General features: G+C 37.5%; 1 protein-coding gene across 7 annotated transcripts in view; it reads right to left on the bottom strand.

Annotated features, from left to right (window-relative positions):
- LOC110531056 (collagen alpha-2(VI) chain) overlaps positions 1–21,192 on the bottom strand; it is a 65,039-nt gene that overhangs the window by 16,703 nt on the left and 27,144 nt on the right. For all 7 annotated transcript variants that reach the window (XM_036986772.2, XM_036986773.2, XM_036986775.2 and 4 more), the window contains 6 exons: positions 4,234–4,296; positions 3,925–4,050; positions 3,646–3,708; positions 3,223–3,273; positions 2,986–3,147; positions 2,399–2,434 (listed from right to left, as the gene is read on the bottom strand). In XM_036986772.2, coding sequence (XP_036842667.2) covers positions 2,399–2,434; positions 2,986–3,147; positions 3,223–3,273; positions 3,646–3,708; positions 3,925–4,050; positions 4,234–4,296 — 501 coding nt within the window. The remainder of the gene's footprint in view (positions 1–2,398; positions 2,435–2,985; positions 3,148–3,222; positions 3,274–3,645; positions 3,709–3,924; positions 4,051–4,233; positions 4,297–21,192) is intronic.

Genomic DNA, 21,192 nt, shown 5'->3' with positions numbered 1-21,192 from the left:
TCAAAGAGGGATAGAGGGATGATCAAAGAGGGATGGAGGGATGATCAAAGAGGGATGATCAAATAGGGATGATCAAAGAGGGATAGAGGGATGATCAAAGAGGGATAGAGGGATGATTAAAGAGGGATGGGGGGATGATCAAAGAGGATTAGAGGGATGATCATAGAGGGATGATCAAAGAGGGGTAGAGGGATGATTAAAAAGGGATGATCAAAGAGCGTTAGAGGGATGATCAAAGAGGGATGGAGGGATGATCAAAGAGGGAAAGAGGGATGATCAAAGAGGGATGGAGAGATGATCAAAGAGGGATGATCATATAGCGATGATCAAATAGGGATAGAGGGATGATCAAAGAGGGTTAGAGGGATTATCAAAGAGGGATGATCATGGAGGGTTAGAGGGATGATCAAAGATAGATGATCTTAGAAGGATGATCAAAGAGGGATGATCATAGAGGGATAGAGGGATGATCAAAGATGGATGATATAGAGGGATAGAGGGATGATCAAAGAGGGTTAGAGGGATGATCAAGGAGGGATGATCAAAGAGGGATAACCAAAGAGGGATGATCAAAGAGGGTTAGAGGGATGATCAAGGAGGGATGATCAAAGAGGGATGATCAAAGAGGGATAGAGGGATGATCATAGAGGGCTAGAGGGATGATCAAAGAGGGATAGAGGGATGATCATAGAGGGATAGAGGGATGATCAAAGAGGGATAGAGGGATGATCAAAGAGGGATAGAGGGATGACCAAAGAGGAATGATCAAAGAGGGATAGAGGGATGATCAAAGAGGGATGGAGGGATGATCAAATATGGATGATCAAAGAGGGATAAAGGGATGATCAAAGAGGGCTAGAGGGATGATCAAAGAGGGATAGAGGGATGATCAAAGAGGGATAGAGGGATGATCAAAGAGGGATAGAGGGATGATCAAAGAGGGATGGAGGGATGATCAAAGAGGGATGATCAAATAGGGATGATCAAAGAGGGATAGAGGGATGATTAAAGAGGGATGGGGGGATTATCAAAGAGGGTTAGAGGGATGATCAAAGAGGGATGGAGGGATGATCAAAGAGGGATGGAGGGATGATCAAAGAGGGAAAGAGGGATGATCAACGAGGGATGGAGGGATGATCAAAGAGGGATAGAGGGATGATCAAAGAGGGATGGAGGGATGATCAAAGAGATTTAGATGGATGATCAAAGAGGGATAGAGGGATGATCATAGAGGGATGATTAAAGAGGGATGGGGGATGATTAAAGAGGGATGGGGGGATGATCAAAGAGGGTTAGAGGGATGATCAAAGAGGGATGGAGGGATGATCAAAGAGGGATGGAGGGATGATCAAAGAGGGAAAGAGGGATGATCAACGAGGGATGGAGGGATGATCAAAGAGGGATAGAGGGATGATCAAAGAGGGATGGAGGGATGATCAAAGAGATTTAGATGGATGATCAAAGAGGGATAGAGGGATGATCATAGAGGGATAGAGGGATGATCAAAGAGGGTTAGAGGGATGATCATAGAGGGATAGAGGGATGATCAAAGAGGGATAGAGGGATGATCAAAGAGGGATAGAGGGATGATCAAAGAGGGATAGAGGGATGATCAAAGAGGGATAGAGGGATGATCAAAGAGGGATGGAGGGATGATCAAAGAGGGATGATCAAATAGGGATGATCAAATAGGGATAGAGGGATGATCAAAGAGGGATGGAGGGATGATCAAAGAGGGATGGAGGGATGATCAAAGAGGGATACAGGGATGATCAAAGAGGGATAGAGGGATGATTAAAGAGGGATGGGGGGGTGATCAAAGATGGATAGAGGGATGATCAAAGAGGGATGGAGGGATGATCAAAGAGGGATAGAGGGATGATTAAAGAGGGATGGGGGATGATCAAAGAGGGATAGAGGGATGATCAAAGAGGGATAGAGGGATGATCAAAGAGGGATAGAGGGATGATCAAAGACGGATAGAGGGATGATCAAAGAGGGATAGAGGGATGATCAAAGAGGGATGGAGGGATGAGCAAAGAGGGATGATCAAAGAGGGTTAGAGGGATGATCATAGAGGGATGATCAAAGAGGGATAGAGGGATGATCAAAGATGGATGATCATAGAGGGATGATCATAGAGGGATGATCATAGAAGGATGATCTAGAGGGATGAACAAAGATGGATGATCATAGAGGGTTAGAGGGATGATCAAAAATGGATGATATAGAGGGATAGAGGGATGATCAAAGATGGCTGATATAGAGGGATAGAGGGATGATCAAAGATGGCTGATATAGAGGGATAGAGGGATGATCCAAGAGGGATGATCATAGAGGGATAGAGGGATGATCATAGAGGGATAGAGGGATGATAAAGAGGGATAGAGGTTCTTACTGTGAGGCCGGGGTCTCCCTCGGGACCTGGATCTCCCTGTAGAGAGAAAAGAGATGCTTTCATATACAGATTATAACACACTCACTCACTCATTCACTCACTCACTCACTCACTCACTCACTCACTCACTCACTCACTCACACACACTCACTCACTCACTCACTCACTCACTCACTCACTCACTCACACTCACTCACTCACTCACTCACTCACTCACTCACACACACACTCACACACTCACTCACACACTCACACACACTCACTCACTCACTCACACACTCACTCACTCACTCACTCACTCACTCACCCACCCACCCACCCACCCACTCACTCACTCACTCACTCACACACACTCACTCACTCACACACTCACACACTCACTCACTCACCCACCCACCCACCCACTCACTCACTCACTCACTCACTCACTCACTCACTCACTCACTCACTCACTCACTCACTCACTCACTCGCTCACCCACCCACCCACCCACCCACTCACTCACTCACTCACCCACTCACTCACTCACTCACCCACCCACCCACCCACGGTGTGCAGGTACTGTAGGTATGTGTGTGTCTACGTACATCTCGTCCACCCACTCCTCTTGGTCCTCTGAATCCAGGTTCTCCCTGAGGCCCTGGTTCTCCCTCCTCTCCAGAGGTTCCCTTTCCCCCTGGTCCTCCCTTGGGGCCACAGTCTCCTCTGCCTCCTCTGGGCCCTGGGCCGCCCTTCTCCCCGCGATCTCCCTGCAAACACATACAGGTCAGAGGTCAGACTGTGTGTCAGGGAAGGCGTTACTCTGCTAATGTGTGTGTGTTTACCGTTGGTCCTCTTGGTCCTGGGTAACTGAAGCCAGCTCTTCCAACGTCACCCTACAGCAGCACAGAGATCAATCAATCAGCACACATATCAATCAAGCAAGCATGCAGCACAGAGATAAAATAATCAATTACAACACAGTAAAACAGTCACATTAACAGTAGTCAGCCACTTATGAAGTCAACAGCTATACCAGGGTTACACAAAAAACTACAAGATAGTGAAGGGTGAAGCTAAAACTTCTCTGCTGTTTTGGTCCCACAACTATCATGTTGCAGCACAGAGAACCCGTACACACGTACGTTGAGAGTGCCACGTCTTGCATCATACTCATCGCTGCAGTTCATCCTATCGTAGCAACAGTATCGCTGAGTCTCAGATTAACCAGACGAACACTCAAATACCCAATGATGATAGCCACACACCTTTAGTCCTGGAAGGCCGGGGTCTCCTCTGGGTCCAGCATCACCAGGGTCGCCACGGGTACCCTGTTACACAGAATGTAGTTACCATAGCAATATCACCATGGTTACTGTACATGGCCACCTTATCACCATAACGTAGTAACATGACCGTGTAACCAACATGCACACACACACACACACACACACACACACACACACACACAGAAACCCAACAACTCAAGAATCCCCCTCCACACAGACATTGTGATCAGACTGGTGAAGCTATGATCCGTGACCTACGTTCTTCCCTGCCGCTCCTGAAGTTCCAGGAAGCCCGCGTGGCCCTGGGAGTCCGTTGTCCCCCTTGGTTCCTTTGTTTCCTACTTCACCTGGTAGTCCTCTCAGCCCCTCAGGTCCTGCCTCGCCCTGAAACACACACACATACAACAAAATAACAGGAGGTAGGGTGTGTGAGAGTGTGTGTGTGTGTGAGAGAGAGAGAGAGAGAGAGAGAGAGAGAGAGAGAGAGAGAGAGAGAGAGAGAGAGAGAGAGAGAGAGAGAGAGAGAGAGTGAGAGAGAGAGAGTGTGAGAGAGTGTGTGTGCCATACCTTGTCTCCTTTAACTCCGTCTGTTCCCGGGGTCCCCATTGGCCCAAAGTCTCCTCTTCTCCCCTACAACACAACAGTATAACTGTCGGTCTCACAGTAATTGACGGTTAATTAAGATAAACACATTTAGCATCTCCACTGATGCAGACCTTTGGAACATCTACATTTACAAACATCTATTTAATATACACCATCACAATAAATCCATGTAATATAGTCTACACCATCACAATAAATCCATGTAATATAGTCTACACCATCACAATACATCCATGTAATATAGTCTACACCATCACAATAAATCCATGTAATATAGTCTACACCATCACAATAAATCCATGTAATATAGTCTACACCATCACAATAAATCCATGTAATATAGTCTACACCATCACAATAAATCCATGTATATAGTCTACACCATCACAATAAATCCATGTAATATAGTCTACACCATCACAATAAATCCATGTAATATAGTCTACCTACACCATCACAATAAATCCATGTAATATAGTCTACACCATCACAATAAATCCATGTAATATAGTCTACACCATCACAATAAATCCATGTAATATAGTCTACACCATCACAATAAATCCATGTAATATAGTCTACCTACACCATCACAATAAATCCATGTAATATAGTCTACACCATCACAATAAATCCATGTAATATAGTCTACACCATCACAATAAATCCATGTAATATAGTCTACCTACACCATCACAATAAATCCATGTAATATAGTCTACACCATCACAATAAATCCATGTAATATAGTCTACACCATCACAATAAATCCATGTATATAGTCTACACCATCACAATAAATCCATGTAATATAGTCTACACCATCACAATAAATCCATGTATATAGTCTACACCATCACAATAAATCCATGTAATATAGTCTACACCATCACAATAAATCCATGTAATATAGTCTACCTACACCATCCCAATAAATCCATGTAATATAGTCTACACCATCACAATAAATCCATGTAATATAGTCTACACCATCACAATAAATCAATGTATATAGTCTACACCATCCCAATAAATCAATGTAATATAGTCTACACCATCACAATAAATCCATGTAATATAGTCTACCTACACCATCACAATAAATCAATGTAATATAGTCTACACCATCACAATAAATCCATGTACTATAGTCTACACCATCACAATAAATCAATGTAATATAGTCTACACCATCCCAATAAATCAATGTAATATAGTCTACACCATCACAATAAATCAATGTATATAGTCTACACCATCACAATAAATCCATGTAATATAGTCTACACCATCACAATAAATCCATGTAATATAGTCTACACCATCACAATAAATCCATGTAATATAGTCTACACCATCACAATAAAGGAATACCCCCCTGATTTGGACAAAAACAAATGGCGGGATATTGGCATTGGACAAACCATATACACGATGGCCAATACCACCCAATTTGGCGTTGATTCATGCAAAGTATATTGCAAATGCCATATGGCAATTGCCAATTGTAACACTTCAAAATTCCAATAGGGGGCGTGTGCGTTCCACCGGGGCTTTTCATATTGCAAATGGCACCCAAGTCAACATCCAAAAGCCAAATTTTGAAAAAAGAATAAAAAAAATAAAAACTTAAAACCCCTTAAAAAAGTGCTTTCTGGACCTTTTTTCGAAATTCTTTCGAGTTTTTTTGTCAATTACACATGTGTAAGAACTGTATGAGTATACTTTTGTCATCATATATATATATTTTTTAAGTACATGCGCATAAGGCATATGTTTTGTCCATTTGCAATATGATTTCATAGGAAGTCAAAAGTCAAAAGTCAAAAATGTCAAAATTTGGTAAAAAACTTCACACATCCTTAAAAAAGTGCTTTCTGGACCTTTTTTCAAAATTCTTTCGATTTTTGTGTCAATTACACATGTATAAGAACTTTATCAACATACTTTAGTCATACTTTATTATCATATATATATATATTTTTTTACTTGTGCATAAGGCATATGTTTTCTCCATTTGGAATATGATTTCATAGGAAGTCAAAAGTCCAAAGTCAAAAATGTCAAAATTTGGTAAAAAACTTCATACATCCTTAAAAAAGTGCTTTCTGGACCTTTTTTCAAAATTCTTTCGATTTTTGTGTCAATAACACATGTATAAGAACTTTATCAACATACTTTAGTCATGCTTTATTATCATATTTTTTTTACTTGTGCATAAGGCATATGTTTTCTCCATTTGCAATATGATGTCATAGGAAGTCAAAAGTCAAAGTCAAAAGTAACGATTTTCCTCCGTGCAACTGATGATCTAAAATGTGCAACAAAATTTTTTTGATTTTTTTTGTTTATGTTTCCTTACTTTTTCAAAGTCACTGTGCATTTGCAATATGTTTTAATGGGCAGGTACCATCACGAATTTGTCATGCTCAAAATTCAAGCTTGTGATCTAAAATATGCAGTTGGTTACCCAACATTTTTTGGGATGTTTTTTTGTTTATGTTTCCTTACTTTTTCAAAGTCACTGTGCATTTGCAATATGTTTCAATGGGCAGGTACCATCACGAATTTGTCATGCTCAAAATTTTTTAGATGTATTTTTTTTTGTTTCTTACTTTTTCAAAGTCACTGTGCATTTGCAATATGTTTTAATGGGCAGGTACCATCACGAATTTGTCATGCTCAAAATTCAAGCTTTACTTTGCTCAAACTATACTTTTGTCATCTTGTGATCTAAAATATGCAACTGGTTACCCAAAAAATTTGTTGATGTTTTTTTGTTTATGTTTCCTTACTTTTTCAAAGTCACTGTGCATTTGCAATATGTTTCAATGGGCAGGTACCATCACGAATTTGTCATGCTCTAAATTTTTTAGATGTATTTTTTTTGGTTTCTTACTTTTTCAAAGTCACTGTGCATTTGCAATATGTTTTAAAGGGCAGGTACCATCACGAATTTGTTTATGTTTCCTTACTTTTTCAAAGTCACTGTGCATTTGCAATATGTTTCAATGGGCAGGTACCATCACGAATTTGTCATGCTCAACATTTTTTAGATGTATTTTGTTTATGTTTCCTTACTTTTTCAAAGTCACTGTGCATTTGCAATATGTTTTAATGGGCAGGTACCATCACGAATTTGTCATGCTCAAAATTCAAGCTTGTGATCTAAAATATGCAGTTGGTTACCCAACATTTTTTGGGATGTTTTTTTGTTTATGTTTCCTTACTTTTTCAAAGTCACTGTGCATTTGCAATATGTTTCAATGGGCAGGTACCATCACGAATTTGTCATGCTCAAAATTTTTTAGATGTATTTTTTTTGTTTCTTACTTTTTCAAAGTCACTGTGCATTTGCAATATGTTTTAATGGGCAGGTACCATCACGAATTTGTCATGCTCAAAATTCAAGCTTTACTTTGCTCAAACTATACTTTTGTCATCTTGTGATCTAAAATATGCAACTGGTTACCCAAAAAATTTGTTGATGTTTTTTTGTTTATGTTTCCTTACTTTTTCAAAGTCACTGTGCATTTGCAATATGTTTCAATGGGCAGGTACCATCACGAATTTGTCATGCTCTAAATTTTTTAGATGTATTTTTTTTGGTTTCTTACTTTTTCAAAGTCACTGTGCATTTGCAATATGTTTTAAAGGGCAGGTACCATCACGAATTTGTTTATGTTTCCTTACTTTTTCAAAGTCACTGTGCATTTGCAATATGTTTCAATGGGCAGGTACCATCACGAATTTGTCATGCTCAAAATTTTTTAGATGTATTTTTTTTTGTTTCCTTACTTTTTCAAAGTCACTGTGCATTTGCAATGTGTTTTAATGGGCAGGTACCATCACGAATTTGTCATGCTCAAAATTCAAGCTTGTGATCTAAAATATGCAGCTGGTTACCCAAAATTTTTTTGGATGTTTTTTTGTTTATGTTTCCTTACTTTTTCAAAGTCACTGTGCATTTGCAATATGTTTCAATGGGCAGGTACCATCACGAATTTGTCATGCTCAAAATTTTTTAGATGTATTTTTTTTGGTTTCTTACTTTTTCAAAGTCACTGTGCATTTGCAATATGTTTTAATGGGCAGGTACCATCACGAATTTGTCATGCTATAAATTCAAGCTTTACTTTGCTCAAACTATACCTTTGTCATCTTGTGATCTAAAATATGCAACTGGTTACCCAAAAAATTTGTTGATGTTTTTTTGTTTATGTTTCCTTACTTTTTCAAAGTCACTGTGCATTTGCAATATGTTTCAATGGGCAGGTACCATCACGAATTTGTCATGCTCATAATTTTTTAGATGTATTTTTTTTTGTTTCTTACTTTTTCAAAGTCACTGTGCATTTGCAATATGTTTTAAAGGGCAGGTACCATCACGAATTTGTTTATGTTTCCTTACTTTTTCAAAGTCACTGTGCATTTGCAATATGTTTCAATGGGCAGGTACCATCACGAATTTGTCATGCTCAAAATTTTTTAGATGTATTTTTTTTTGTTTCTTACTTTTTCAAAGTCACTGTGCATTTGCAATATGTTTTAAAGGGCAGGTACCATCACGAATTTGTCATGCTCAAAATTCAAGCTTTACTTTGCTCAAACTATACCTTTGTCATCTTGTGATCTAAAATATGCAACTGGTTACCTAAAACATTTGTTGATGTTTTTTTGTTTATGTTTCCTTACTTTTTCAAAGTCACTGTGCATTTGCAATATGTTTCAATGGGCAGGTACCATCACGAATTTGTCATGCTCAAAATTTTTTAGATGTATTTTTTTTTGTTTCTTACTTTTTCAAAGTCACTGTGCATTTGCAATATGTTTTAAAGGGCAGGTACCATCACGAATTTGTCATGCTCAAAATTCAAGCTTTACTTTGCTCAAACTATACCTTTGTCATCTTGTGATCTAAAATATGCAACTGGTTACCTAAAACATTTGTTGATGTTTTTTTGTTTATGTTTCCTTACTTTTTCAAAGTCACTGTGCATTTGCAATATGTTTCAATGGGCAGGTACCATCACGAATTTGTCATGCTCAAAATTTTTTAGATGTATTTTTTTTTGTTTCTTACTTTTTCAAAGTCACTGTGCATTTGCAATATGTTTTAATGGGCAGGTACCATCACGAATTTGTCATGCTATAAAAATCCTGCAGGAATGTGAAATTGACTGGCCCGATGAACTCGGGATGGCTTTGCAGTGATTCTGGGTCATCTCAATCGCTCGTTTGGGTTGATTTCAGAATGTCGCTTTTGGTGATGTTTTTTCACTATAGAATCATATTGCAAATGTACAAGAGTCAAGTGGACAAGAGTCCATCAGTCAATTAGATATCATTCTGACCACCAAACTGATACAAACTGACACCAAACCCACTTTTTCCAACTCGTTTAGTAGCCAACTATTACATACTTCAGAGCTGGCCCAAAATTCACAACGCCTTCGGTTCAAACCATAAAAAAACCATAAAACACGTAGTTACGTTCTAGCTGCGGGTCCATTTCTTATGTTATGTGTTGGCCTAGCTGAGGCGACCCCGAATCCCAAGTTTCGGCTCGATTGGTCATTTGGTGTCCGAGAAAAACCCTAATTGGTGCTGAAAATCCACTATTTTCCATGACTTGCTACGGGGTCCTTGAATGAGCTATCGGACAGAAACGTTGGGGTCTGTCTATATGGGCCGAGACGTTCGCAATGCACCTAGTCTTGCGACTCTGGGACATTTCTAAATGTCGTCATTTTCGTGATGCAAAAATGAATTGAAGTTATTTCAAATGTACGAGGCTGTTTCTCGGTCCGAGAACCTTCTAGAGCCACGTAACTCACCACGCACCATCTACGGGAGGTCTAGAACAGGTTTCTAAAGTTTCGGAACTCTAGGTCCGACGGTTCTTTTTTAGCTCCAACAAAGCTAACTATTGGAGCCACTGTCTGTCTCTACGCACCCCAATACGTCCCTCCTTCCAAGTTGTGTTTTAGTGTGATTTTTTTTTTCTTTGAATTTTTTTGGGAAAAATGACTGATTTACAGTTCATGGGGGTTGCCTAATCACACATATGAAGTTTTGGAAAGATCAGACTTTTTTAACCCTTCGAACCAGCCCCTGAGACACCAATTATGGCACTTCCGGTTGGCACAGGAAGTTATAAATCAACACATATCCTCATTGGGGTATGCTGTTACAGAATCCTGAGTTTTAAGTCCTTACGTTAAGAATTGACTGATCTACACAGGGTTGAATGCACTATGTCTATCAAACTGCATGCAGTGTATGGGTAAACACTTTTAGGGGCATTTGAACCACTTCCGGTTGGTCCAGGAAGCTTAGAATCAACACAGGTAGACCTCATAGTGGCCTGATGGACTGGTACCGAAGACAGGTTCATACGGCATTCATAACCCACATAGGCCTCAGGTTGAAATTAGGGGTGCAGGCAATGTATTCCTATGGGGAGAGATGACACTGTAATCTGTGAGATCAAAAAACACTGTTTTACTGTTAAGGGTTAATGCCACACGGTCAAGGTTAGGCTTGTTCAGATCGGGAGGACCTTAGGAACATTCATGTGGTGCAATTTTTCTTCTCACCCTAACGGTTCTCTCACTGTCACTCAAAAGCAAATGACATTGTGGGGCAGGCTTCATTTTGGGCCTACTATTCTAATGGTCGGTTATTGTGTTATTTCAGAAAATCATAGAAAATCACAGAAATGTCGCAGAGCTCCGCAGCACACTTTAAAAATATTCGTATGAACACCCTGCAACTGGATCTGTAACCGTTGAAAAAAAAAAACGCCTATTTGTGACCATCACCAATTTGTCATTGTTCCGTTTCTCTTAAATGACGATAGATAAATGGCTGGTTCTTTTTTTATTGACACCGGAGGCTCCTTGGCTTTGACCCGAAGTGGAAAAATAATTTCTCTACTTCCATTTTAAGCCTTTAATCCCAGAAAAATGTCCGTAACTCAAAAACCGTCGAGGCCTAGACGCCATCCCGTTCGGGGCCAACTGCCCCTTGAGCCAAACCTACGCTCGCCAAGTTTCGGCTTCGAAATATTTTCAGTTTTTGAGATAAGGCCCCGTCGCGATTCGTGATGTTTTGCCAAATTGCCATATGATTCCGTATGCCATCTGGTGGGAGTGTCCGGGACGGCGGAAAAACGGTCCGAAACTTGTTTTTTTTTAAAAACGGAAACCGAAAGTCCGACAAAGTTCATTCGACGACTTCCCGGTAGGTCCGGCCCTACCGCACGTCCCGACGCCGACCGCGAATTTTACAAACGATTTCGGACGTCCGGTAAGGGACCGTACATTTGCAATATGGACTTTCTCACTGATCATACACGAAATGCCGAAATGTTCCCTTATGTATGTAATATAGTCTACCTACACCTTCACAATAAATCCATGTAATATAGTCTACACCACATATGTCAGAGTCAAGGCCCGCGGGCCACATCCGGCCCGCAAGAAGGTTTTTTACGGCCCCTGGGATGATCTTGATTTATTATTAGAACCGGCCCGCAGCAAGCCGGCAGCCCGCAGATCTTTTACACGCACCAATACTACATTTCCCACAATGCAAAGGTGACGCACCGAGCAGTAGGCTGCTTCATTTCAATATTTATTGGCACAGCAGTCGTCAGCATCACAGTAAAATTAACTTTCAGATACCCATCAAAAATGGCAAAACGGAAGGTGGATACTGAGAACCGGGGGTTTCAAACAAGGTGGGAGTCGGAGTATATGTTCACGAAGGTAGCTGGAAAACCTGTGTGTCTTCTGTGTGGAGAAAGTGTGGCGGTACTGAAAGAGTATAATCTGAGACGACATTATGAAACGAAACACGCGGACAAAAACAAGAATATGGACATGGAACAAAGGCTACAAAAGGCCAGTTTTATTTTGGCAGAAGAGATCGCTAAATCAGCCCGGCCATTTACGGAGGGGGATTTCATCAAAAACTGCATGATTAAAGTTTGTGACGAAGTTTGCCCAGAAAAAAGGCAACTCTTTTTAAATGTGAGTCTGAGCAGAAACACCATTGCCGAGAGAGTAGACCAGTTGTCCATCAATCTAAAAGAGCAGCTTGTGAAAAAGGGAAAAGATTTTATTGCATATTCCTTGGCTGTGGATGAGAGCACCGACATTTCTGACATTGCCCAGTTGTCAATTTTCATCCGCGGAGTGGACTCCAACCTAAGCGTGACAGAGGAGTTTTTGGCTTTACGTCCTATGCATGGCACAACTACGGGGCATGATTTGTATGAAGAGGTGTCAAGATGTGTAAATGAGATGGAGCTGCCTTGGGAAAAACTCGTGGGTTTGACAACCGACGGAGCACCTGCGATGTGTGGACACAGGAGCGGACTGGTGGCGAAGATACGGGAAAAGATGCAAGAGGAAAACGCGACAGGTGAGCTGACAGCTTATCATTGTATCATACACCAGGAAGCGTTGTGCGGTAAAGCCTTGAAAATGGAGCATGTAATGAGCATCATCACGCGCACAGTTAACTTTATCAGAGCCAAAGGTTTGAATCACCGCCAGTTCAAGGCATTTCTGACGGAGTTAGAAACGGAGCATGGTGATTTGCCTTATCACACAGAGGTGCGATGGCTAAGCCAGGGAAAGGTGCTTCAAAGATGTTTCGAGCTTCGTGAGGAGATTTGTCTGTTCTTGGACAGCAAAGGGAAAGACACAACACAACTCCGAGACGAAATGTTTCTGTGTGAAATGGCTTTTCTATGTGACATTACGAGTCATCTGAATGCAATAAACTTGCAGCTGCAGGGTCGGGATCGTGTCATCTCTGATATGTACAGTACAGTGAAGGCATTTAAAACCAAACTGACTCTGTGGGAGACGCAGATGCGGAAAGAAAATTTGAGCCACTTTCCCAGCTGCCAGACCATGAAAGAGAAGCTCTCTACCAGTGCGTTCCCGAGCACACAGTTGGCTGATAAAATAGGTATGCTTGCCGCTGACTTTCGACGCCGATTTGCTGACTTTGAAGCACAAAAAAGCAGGTTGGAACTGCTCGGTAACCCATTTGCTGTTGACGTGGAAAGCTCACCACCAAACCTCCAAATGGAGTTGATTGACCTCCAATGCAATGATGCACTGAGGGCAAAATATGCGGCAGTGGGTGCTGCGGAGTTCGCCCGTTTCCTCCCCGGCACAATGCCCCAGCTGCGCATCCAGGCTGCTCAAACGTTGTCTATGTTTGGCAGCACATACCTGTGTGAACAACTGTTTTCTTTGATGAACCTGAACAAAACATCACACAGAAGTCGACTTACTGCTGAACACCTCCACTCAATTCTGAGGATTTCTTCAGCTCAGAGCCTTACCCCGAACATTGATGAACTTGTGGAAAAGATGGGACACCACCAAGTATCACCCTCAACCTCAAACAAGTGAACATTACTGTGCAATCACATATTTAGAGTTTTTACTCAGTTCAAGTTTAAAAGTTAAAATTTAATATTTGTTTTCACTGCATGTTACTTCTCCTTAAACAAAGTGTTGTTTTTGATTAATAGATTTTTGCACTTTATTTTTTTGTATTTCAATCCAATTATATTTTAAAAATATTTCAGTTGAGTGGATGATAGAAAATTGCTATTATTGTTTTTTCTTTGAAGTAAATTTAGCCCACTTTTCCTAAAATAGAAAATATAGTCTACTGATGGTGCCTTGAATACCGGTTTCTTTCATTTAATGTTCATGTTATGGGGATATTTATATAAAGGAAATTTGTCTTTTGTGTCTGTTGAAAATTAAAGATTACTGACAGAGCCATAAGAAAATATTGCTTTATTTATCTGATCATATTGTAATATATTTGTTAGGTTTTCAGTAGGTTCAATTAGGTTCACTAGACTATATGCGTCATTTAAAAATTTTTCAATGAACATTCGAACAGTCCGGCCCTCGTCTTGTAGCTGATTTTTTTATTTGGCCCTCCGTCCATTTGACTTTGACACCCCTGGTCTACACCATCACAATAAATCCATGTAATATAGTCTACCTACACCTTCACAATAAATCCATGTAATATAGTCTACACCATCACAATAAATCCATGTAATATAGTCTACCTACACCATCACAATAAATCAATGTATATAGTCTACACCATCACAATAAATCAATGTAATATAGTCTACACCATCACAATAAATCCATGTAATATAGTCTACCTACACCATCACAATAAATCCATGTAATATAGTCTACACCATCACAATAAATCCATGTAATATAGTCTACACCATCACAATAAATCCATGTAATACAGTCTACCTACACCATCCCAATAAATCCATGTAATATAGTCTACACCATCACAATAAATCCATGTAATATAGTCTACCTACACCATCACAATAAATCCATGTAATATAGTCTACACCATCAAAATAAATCCATGTAATATAGTCTACACCATCACAATAAATCCATGTAATATAGTCTACACCATCACAATAAATCCATGTAATATAGTCTACCTACACCATCACAATAAATCAATGTATATAGTCTACAGCATCACAATAAATCCATGTAATATAGTCTACACCATCACAATAAATCCATGTAATATAGTCTACACCATCACAATAAATCAATGTAATATAGTCTACACCATCACAATAAATCCATGTAATATAGTCTACACCATCACAATAAATCCATGTAATATAGTCTACACCATCACAATAAATCAATGTAATATAGTCTACACCATCACAATAAATCCATGTAATATAGTCTACACCATCACAATAAATCAATGTAATATAGTCTACACCATCACAATAAATCCATGTAATATAGTCTACACCATCACAATAAATCCATGTAATATAGTCTACACCATCACAATAAATCAATGTAATATAGTCTACACCATCACAATAAATCCATGTAATATAGTCTACCTACACCATCACAATAAATCCATGTAATATAGTCTACACCATCACAATAAATCCATGTAATATAGTCTACACCATCACAATAAATCCATGTAATATAGTCTACCTACACCATCACAATAAATCCATGTAATATAGTCTACACCATCACAATAAATCCATGTAATATAGTCTACACCATCACAATAAATCCATGTAATATAGTCTACCTACACCATCACAATAAATCCATGTAATATAGTCTACACCATCACAATAAATCCATGTAATATAGTCTACACCATCACAATAAATCCATGTACTATAGTCTACACCATCACAATAAATCAATGTAATATAGTCTACACCATCACAATAAATCCATGTAATATAGTCTACACCATCACAATAAATCAATGTATATAGTCTACACCATCACAATAAATCAATGTAATATAGTCTACACCATCACAATAAATCCATGTAATATAGTCTACCTACACCATCACAATAAATCAATGTATATAGTCTACACCATCACAATAAATCCATGTAATATAGTCTACACCATCACAATAAATCCATGTAATATAGTCTACACCATCCCAATAAATCCATGTAATATAGTCTACCTACACCATCACAATAAATCCATGTAATATAGTCTACACCAACACAATAAATCCATGTAATATAGTCTACACCATCACAATAAATCCATGTAATATAGTCTACCTACACCATCACAATAAATCCATGTAATATAGTCTACACCATCACAATAAATCCATGTAATATAGTCTACACCATCACAATAAATCCATGTACTATAGTCTACACCATCACAATAAATCAATGTAATATAGTCTACACCATCACAATAAATCCATGTAATATAGTCTACACCATCACAATAAATCAATGTATATAGTCTACACCATCACAATAAATCAATGTAATATAGTCTACACCATCACAATAAATCCATGTAATATAGTCTACCTACACCATCACAATAAATCCATGTAATATAGTCTACACCATCACAATAAATCCATGTACTATAGTCTACACCATCACAATAAATCCATGTAATATAGTCTACACCATCACAATAAATCCATGTAATATAGTCTACCTACACCATCACAATAAATCCATGTAATATAGTCTACCTACACCATCACAATAAATCCATGTAATATAGTCTACACCATCACAATAAATCCATGTAATATAGTCTACACCATCACAATAAATCCATGTAATATAGTCTACCTACACCATCACAATAAATCCATGTAATATAGTCTACACCATCACAATAAATCCATGTAATATAGTCTACCTACACCATCACAATAAATCCATGTAATATAGTCTACCTACACCATCACAATAAATCCATGTACTATAGTCTACACCATCACAATAAATCCATGTAATATAGTCTACACCATCACAATAAATCTATGTAATATAGTCTACCTACACCATCACAATAAATCCATGTAATATAGTCTACCTACACCATCACAATAAATCCATGTAATATAGTCTACACCATCACAATAAATCCATGTAATATAGTCTACCTACACCATCACAATAAATCCATGTAATATAGTCTACCTACACCATCACAATAAATCCATGTAATATAGTCTACACCATCACAATAAATCCATGTAATATAGTCTACACCATCACAATAAATCCATGTAATATAGTCTACACCATCACAATAAATCCATGTAATGTAGTCTACCTACACCATCACAATAAATCCATGTAATATAGTCTACCTACACCATCACAATAAATCCATGTAATATAGTCTACCTACACCATCACAATAAATCCATGTAATATAGTCTACACCATCACAATAAATCCACGTACTATAGTCTACACCATCACAATAAATCCATGTAATATAGTCTACACCATCACAATAAATCCATGTACTATAGTCTACACCATCACGATAAATCCATGTAATATAGTCTACACCTTCACAATAAATCCATGTAATATAGTCTACACCATCACAATAAATCCATGTAATATAGTCTACCTACACCATCACAATAAATCCATGTAATATAGTCTACCTACACCATCACAATAAATCCATGTAATATAGTCTACACCATCACAATAAATCCATGTAATATAGTCTACACCATCACAATAAATCCATGTAATATAGTCTACACCTTCACAATAAATCCATGTAATATAGTCTACATCATCACAATAAATCCATGTAATATAGTCTACACCTTCACAATAAATCCATGTAATATAGTCTACACCATCACAATAAATCCATGTAATATAGTCTACCTACACCGTCACAATAAATCCATGTAATATAGTCTACACCATCACAATAAATCCATGTAATATAGTCTACCTACACCTTCACAATAAATCCATGTAATATAGTCTACACCATCACAATAAATCCATGTAATATAGTCTACACCATCACAATAAATCCATGTAATATAGTCTACACCATCACAATAAATCCATGTAATATAGTCTACCTACACCATCACAATAAATCCATGTAATATAGTCTACCTACACCATCACAATAAATCCATGTAATATATTCTACACCATCACAATAAATCCATGTAATATAGTCTACACCATCACAATAAATCCATGTAATATAGTCTACACCTTCACAATAAATCCATGTAATATAGTCTACACCATCACAATAAATCCATGTAATATAGTCTACACCTTCACAATAAATCCATGTAATATAGTCTACACCATCACAATAAATCCATGTAATATAGTCTACCTACACCGTCACAATAAATCCATGTAATATAGTCTACACCATCACAATAAATCTATGTAATATAGTCTACCTACACCTTCACAATAAATCCATGTAATATAGTCTACACCATCACAATAAATCCATGTAATATAGTCTACACCATCACAATAAATCCATGTAATATAGTCTACCTACACCATCACAATAAATACATGTAATATAGTCTACCTACACCATCACAATAAATCCATGTAATATAGTCTACCTACACCATCACAATAAATCCATGTAATATAGTCTACCTACACCATCACAATAAATCCATGTAATATAGTCTACACCATCACAATAAATCCATGTAATATAGTCTACACCATCACAGTAAATCCATGTAATATAGTCTACCTACACCATCACAATAAATCCATGTAATATAGTCTACCTACACCATCACAATAAATCCATGTAATATAGTCTACACCATCACAATAAATCCATGTAATATAGTCTACACCATCACAATAAATCCATGTAATATAGTCTACACCATCACAATAAATCCATGTAATATAGTCTACCTACACCATCACAATAAATCCATGTAATATAGTCTACCTACACCATCACAATAAATCCATGTAATATAGTCTACACCATCACAATAAATCCATGTAATATAGTCTACACCATCACAATAAATCCATGTAATATAGTCTACACCATCACAATAAATCCATGTAATGTAGTCTACCTACACCATCACAATAAATCCATGTAATATAGTCTACCTACACCATCACAATAAATCCATGTAATATAGTCTACCTACACCATCACAATAAATCCATGTAATATAGTCTACACCATCACAATAAATCCACGTACTATAGTCTACACCATCACAATAAATCCATGTAATATAGTCTACACCATCACAATAAATCCATGTACTATAGTCTACACCATCACGATAAATCCATGTAATATAGTCTACACCTTCACAATAAATCCATGTAATATAGTCTACACCATCACAATAAATCCATGTAATATAGTCTACCTACACCATCACAATAAATCCATGTAATATAGTCTACCTACACCATCACAATAAATCCATGTAATATAGTCTACACCATCACAATAAATCCATGTAATATAGTCTACACCATCACAATAAATCCATGTAATATAGTCTACACCTTCACAATAAATCCATGTAATATAGTCTACACCATCACAATAAATCCATGTAATATAGTCTACACCTTCACAATAAATCCATGTAATATAGTCTACACCATCACAATAAATCCATGTAATATAGTCTACCTACACCGTCACAATAAATCCATGTAATATAGTCTACACCATCACAATAAATCCATGTAATATAGTCTACCTACACCTTCACAATAAATCCATGTAATATAGTCTACACCATCACAATAAATCCATGTAATATAGTCTACACCATCACAATAAATCCATGTAATATAGTCTACACCATCACAATAAATCCATGTAATATACTCTACCTACACCATCACAATAAATCCATGTAATATAGTCTACCTACACCATCACAATAAATCCATGTAATATAGTCTACACCATCACAATAAATCCATGTAATATAGTCTACACCATCACAATAAATCCATGTAATATAGTCTACACCTTCACAATAAATCCATGTAATATAGTCTACACCATCACAATAAATCCATGTAATATAGTCTACACCATCACAATAAATCCATGTATATAGTCTACACCATCACAATAAATCCATGTAATATAGTCTACCTACACCGTCACAATAAATCCATGTAATATAGTCTACACCATCACAATAAATCCATGTAATATAGTCTACACCATCACAATAAATCCATGTATATAGTCTACACCTTCACAATAAATCCATGTAATATAGTCTACCTACACCGTCACAATAAATCCATGTAATATAGTCTACACCATCACAATAAATCCATGTAATATAGTCTACACCATCACAATAAATCCATGTAATATAGTCTACCTACACCATCACAATAAATACATGTAATATAGTCTACCTACACCATCACAATAAATCCATGTAATATAGTCTACACCATCACAATAAATCCATGTAATATAGTCTACCTACACCATCACAATAAATCCATGTAATTTAGTCTACACCATCACAATAAATCCATGTAATATAGTCTACACCATCACAGTAAATCCATGTAATATAGTCTACACCATCACAATAAATCCATGTAATATAGTCTACCTACACCATCACAATAAATCCATGTAATATAGTCTACACCATCACAATAAATCCATGTAATATAGTCTACCTACACCTTCACAATAAATCCATGTAATATAGTCTACACCATCACAATAAATCCATGTAATATAGTCTACACCATCACAATAAATCCATGTAATATAGTCTACCTACACCATCACAATAAATCCATGTAATATAGTCTACACCATCACAATAAATCCACGTAATATAGTCTACCTACACCATCACAATAAATCCAGGTAATATAGTCTACCTACACCATCACAATAAATCCATGTAATATAGTCTACCTACACCATCATAATAAATCCATGTAATATAGTCTACACCATCACAATAAATCCATGTAATATAGTCTACACCATCACAATAAATCCATGTAATATAGTCTACCTACACCATCACAATAAATCCATGTAATATAGTCTACCTACACCATCACAATAAATCCATGTAATATAGTCTACACCATCACAATAAATCCATGCAATATAGTCTACCTACACCATCACAATAAATCCATGTAATATAGTCTACACCATCACAATAAATCCATGTAATATAGTCTACCTACACCATCACAATAAATCCATGTAATATAGTCTACACCATCACAATAAATCCAGGTAATATAGTCTACCTACACAATCACAATAAATCCATGTAATATAGTCTACCTACACCATATGGACTAGACTACATGAGGTGTGATACTAACCTTATAGGACTATGGACTAGACTACATGAGGTGTGATACTAACCTTATAGGACTATGGGCTAGACTACATGAGGTGTGATACTAACCTTATAGGACTATGGACTAGACTACATGAGGTGTGATACTAACCTTATAGGACT

The sequence above is a fragment of the Oncorhynchus mykiss genome, chromosome 8 (genome assembly GCF_057628025.1).
Source record: "Oncorhynchus mykiss isolate SJ-2025 chromosome 8, ASM5762802v1, whole genome shotgun sequence".
NCBI classification, from domain to species: Eukaryota; Metazoa; Chordata; class Actinopteri; order Salmoniformes; family Salmonidae; genus Oncorhynchus; species Oncorhynchus mykiss.
Note: the sequence above shows the minus strand (reverse complement) of the source record. Positions and strands in the feature narration are given on the sequence as shown.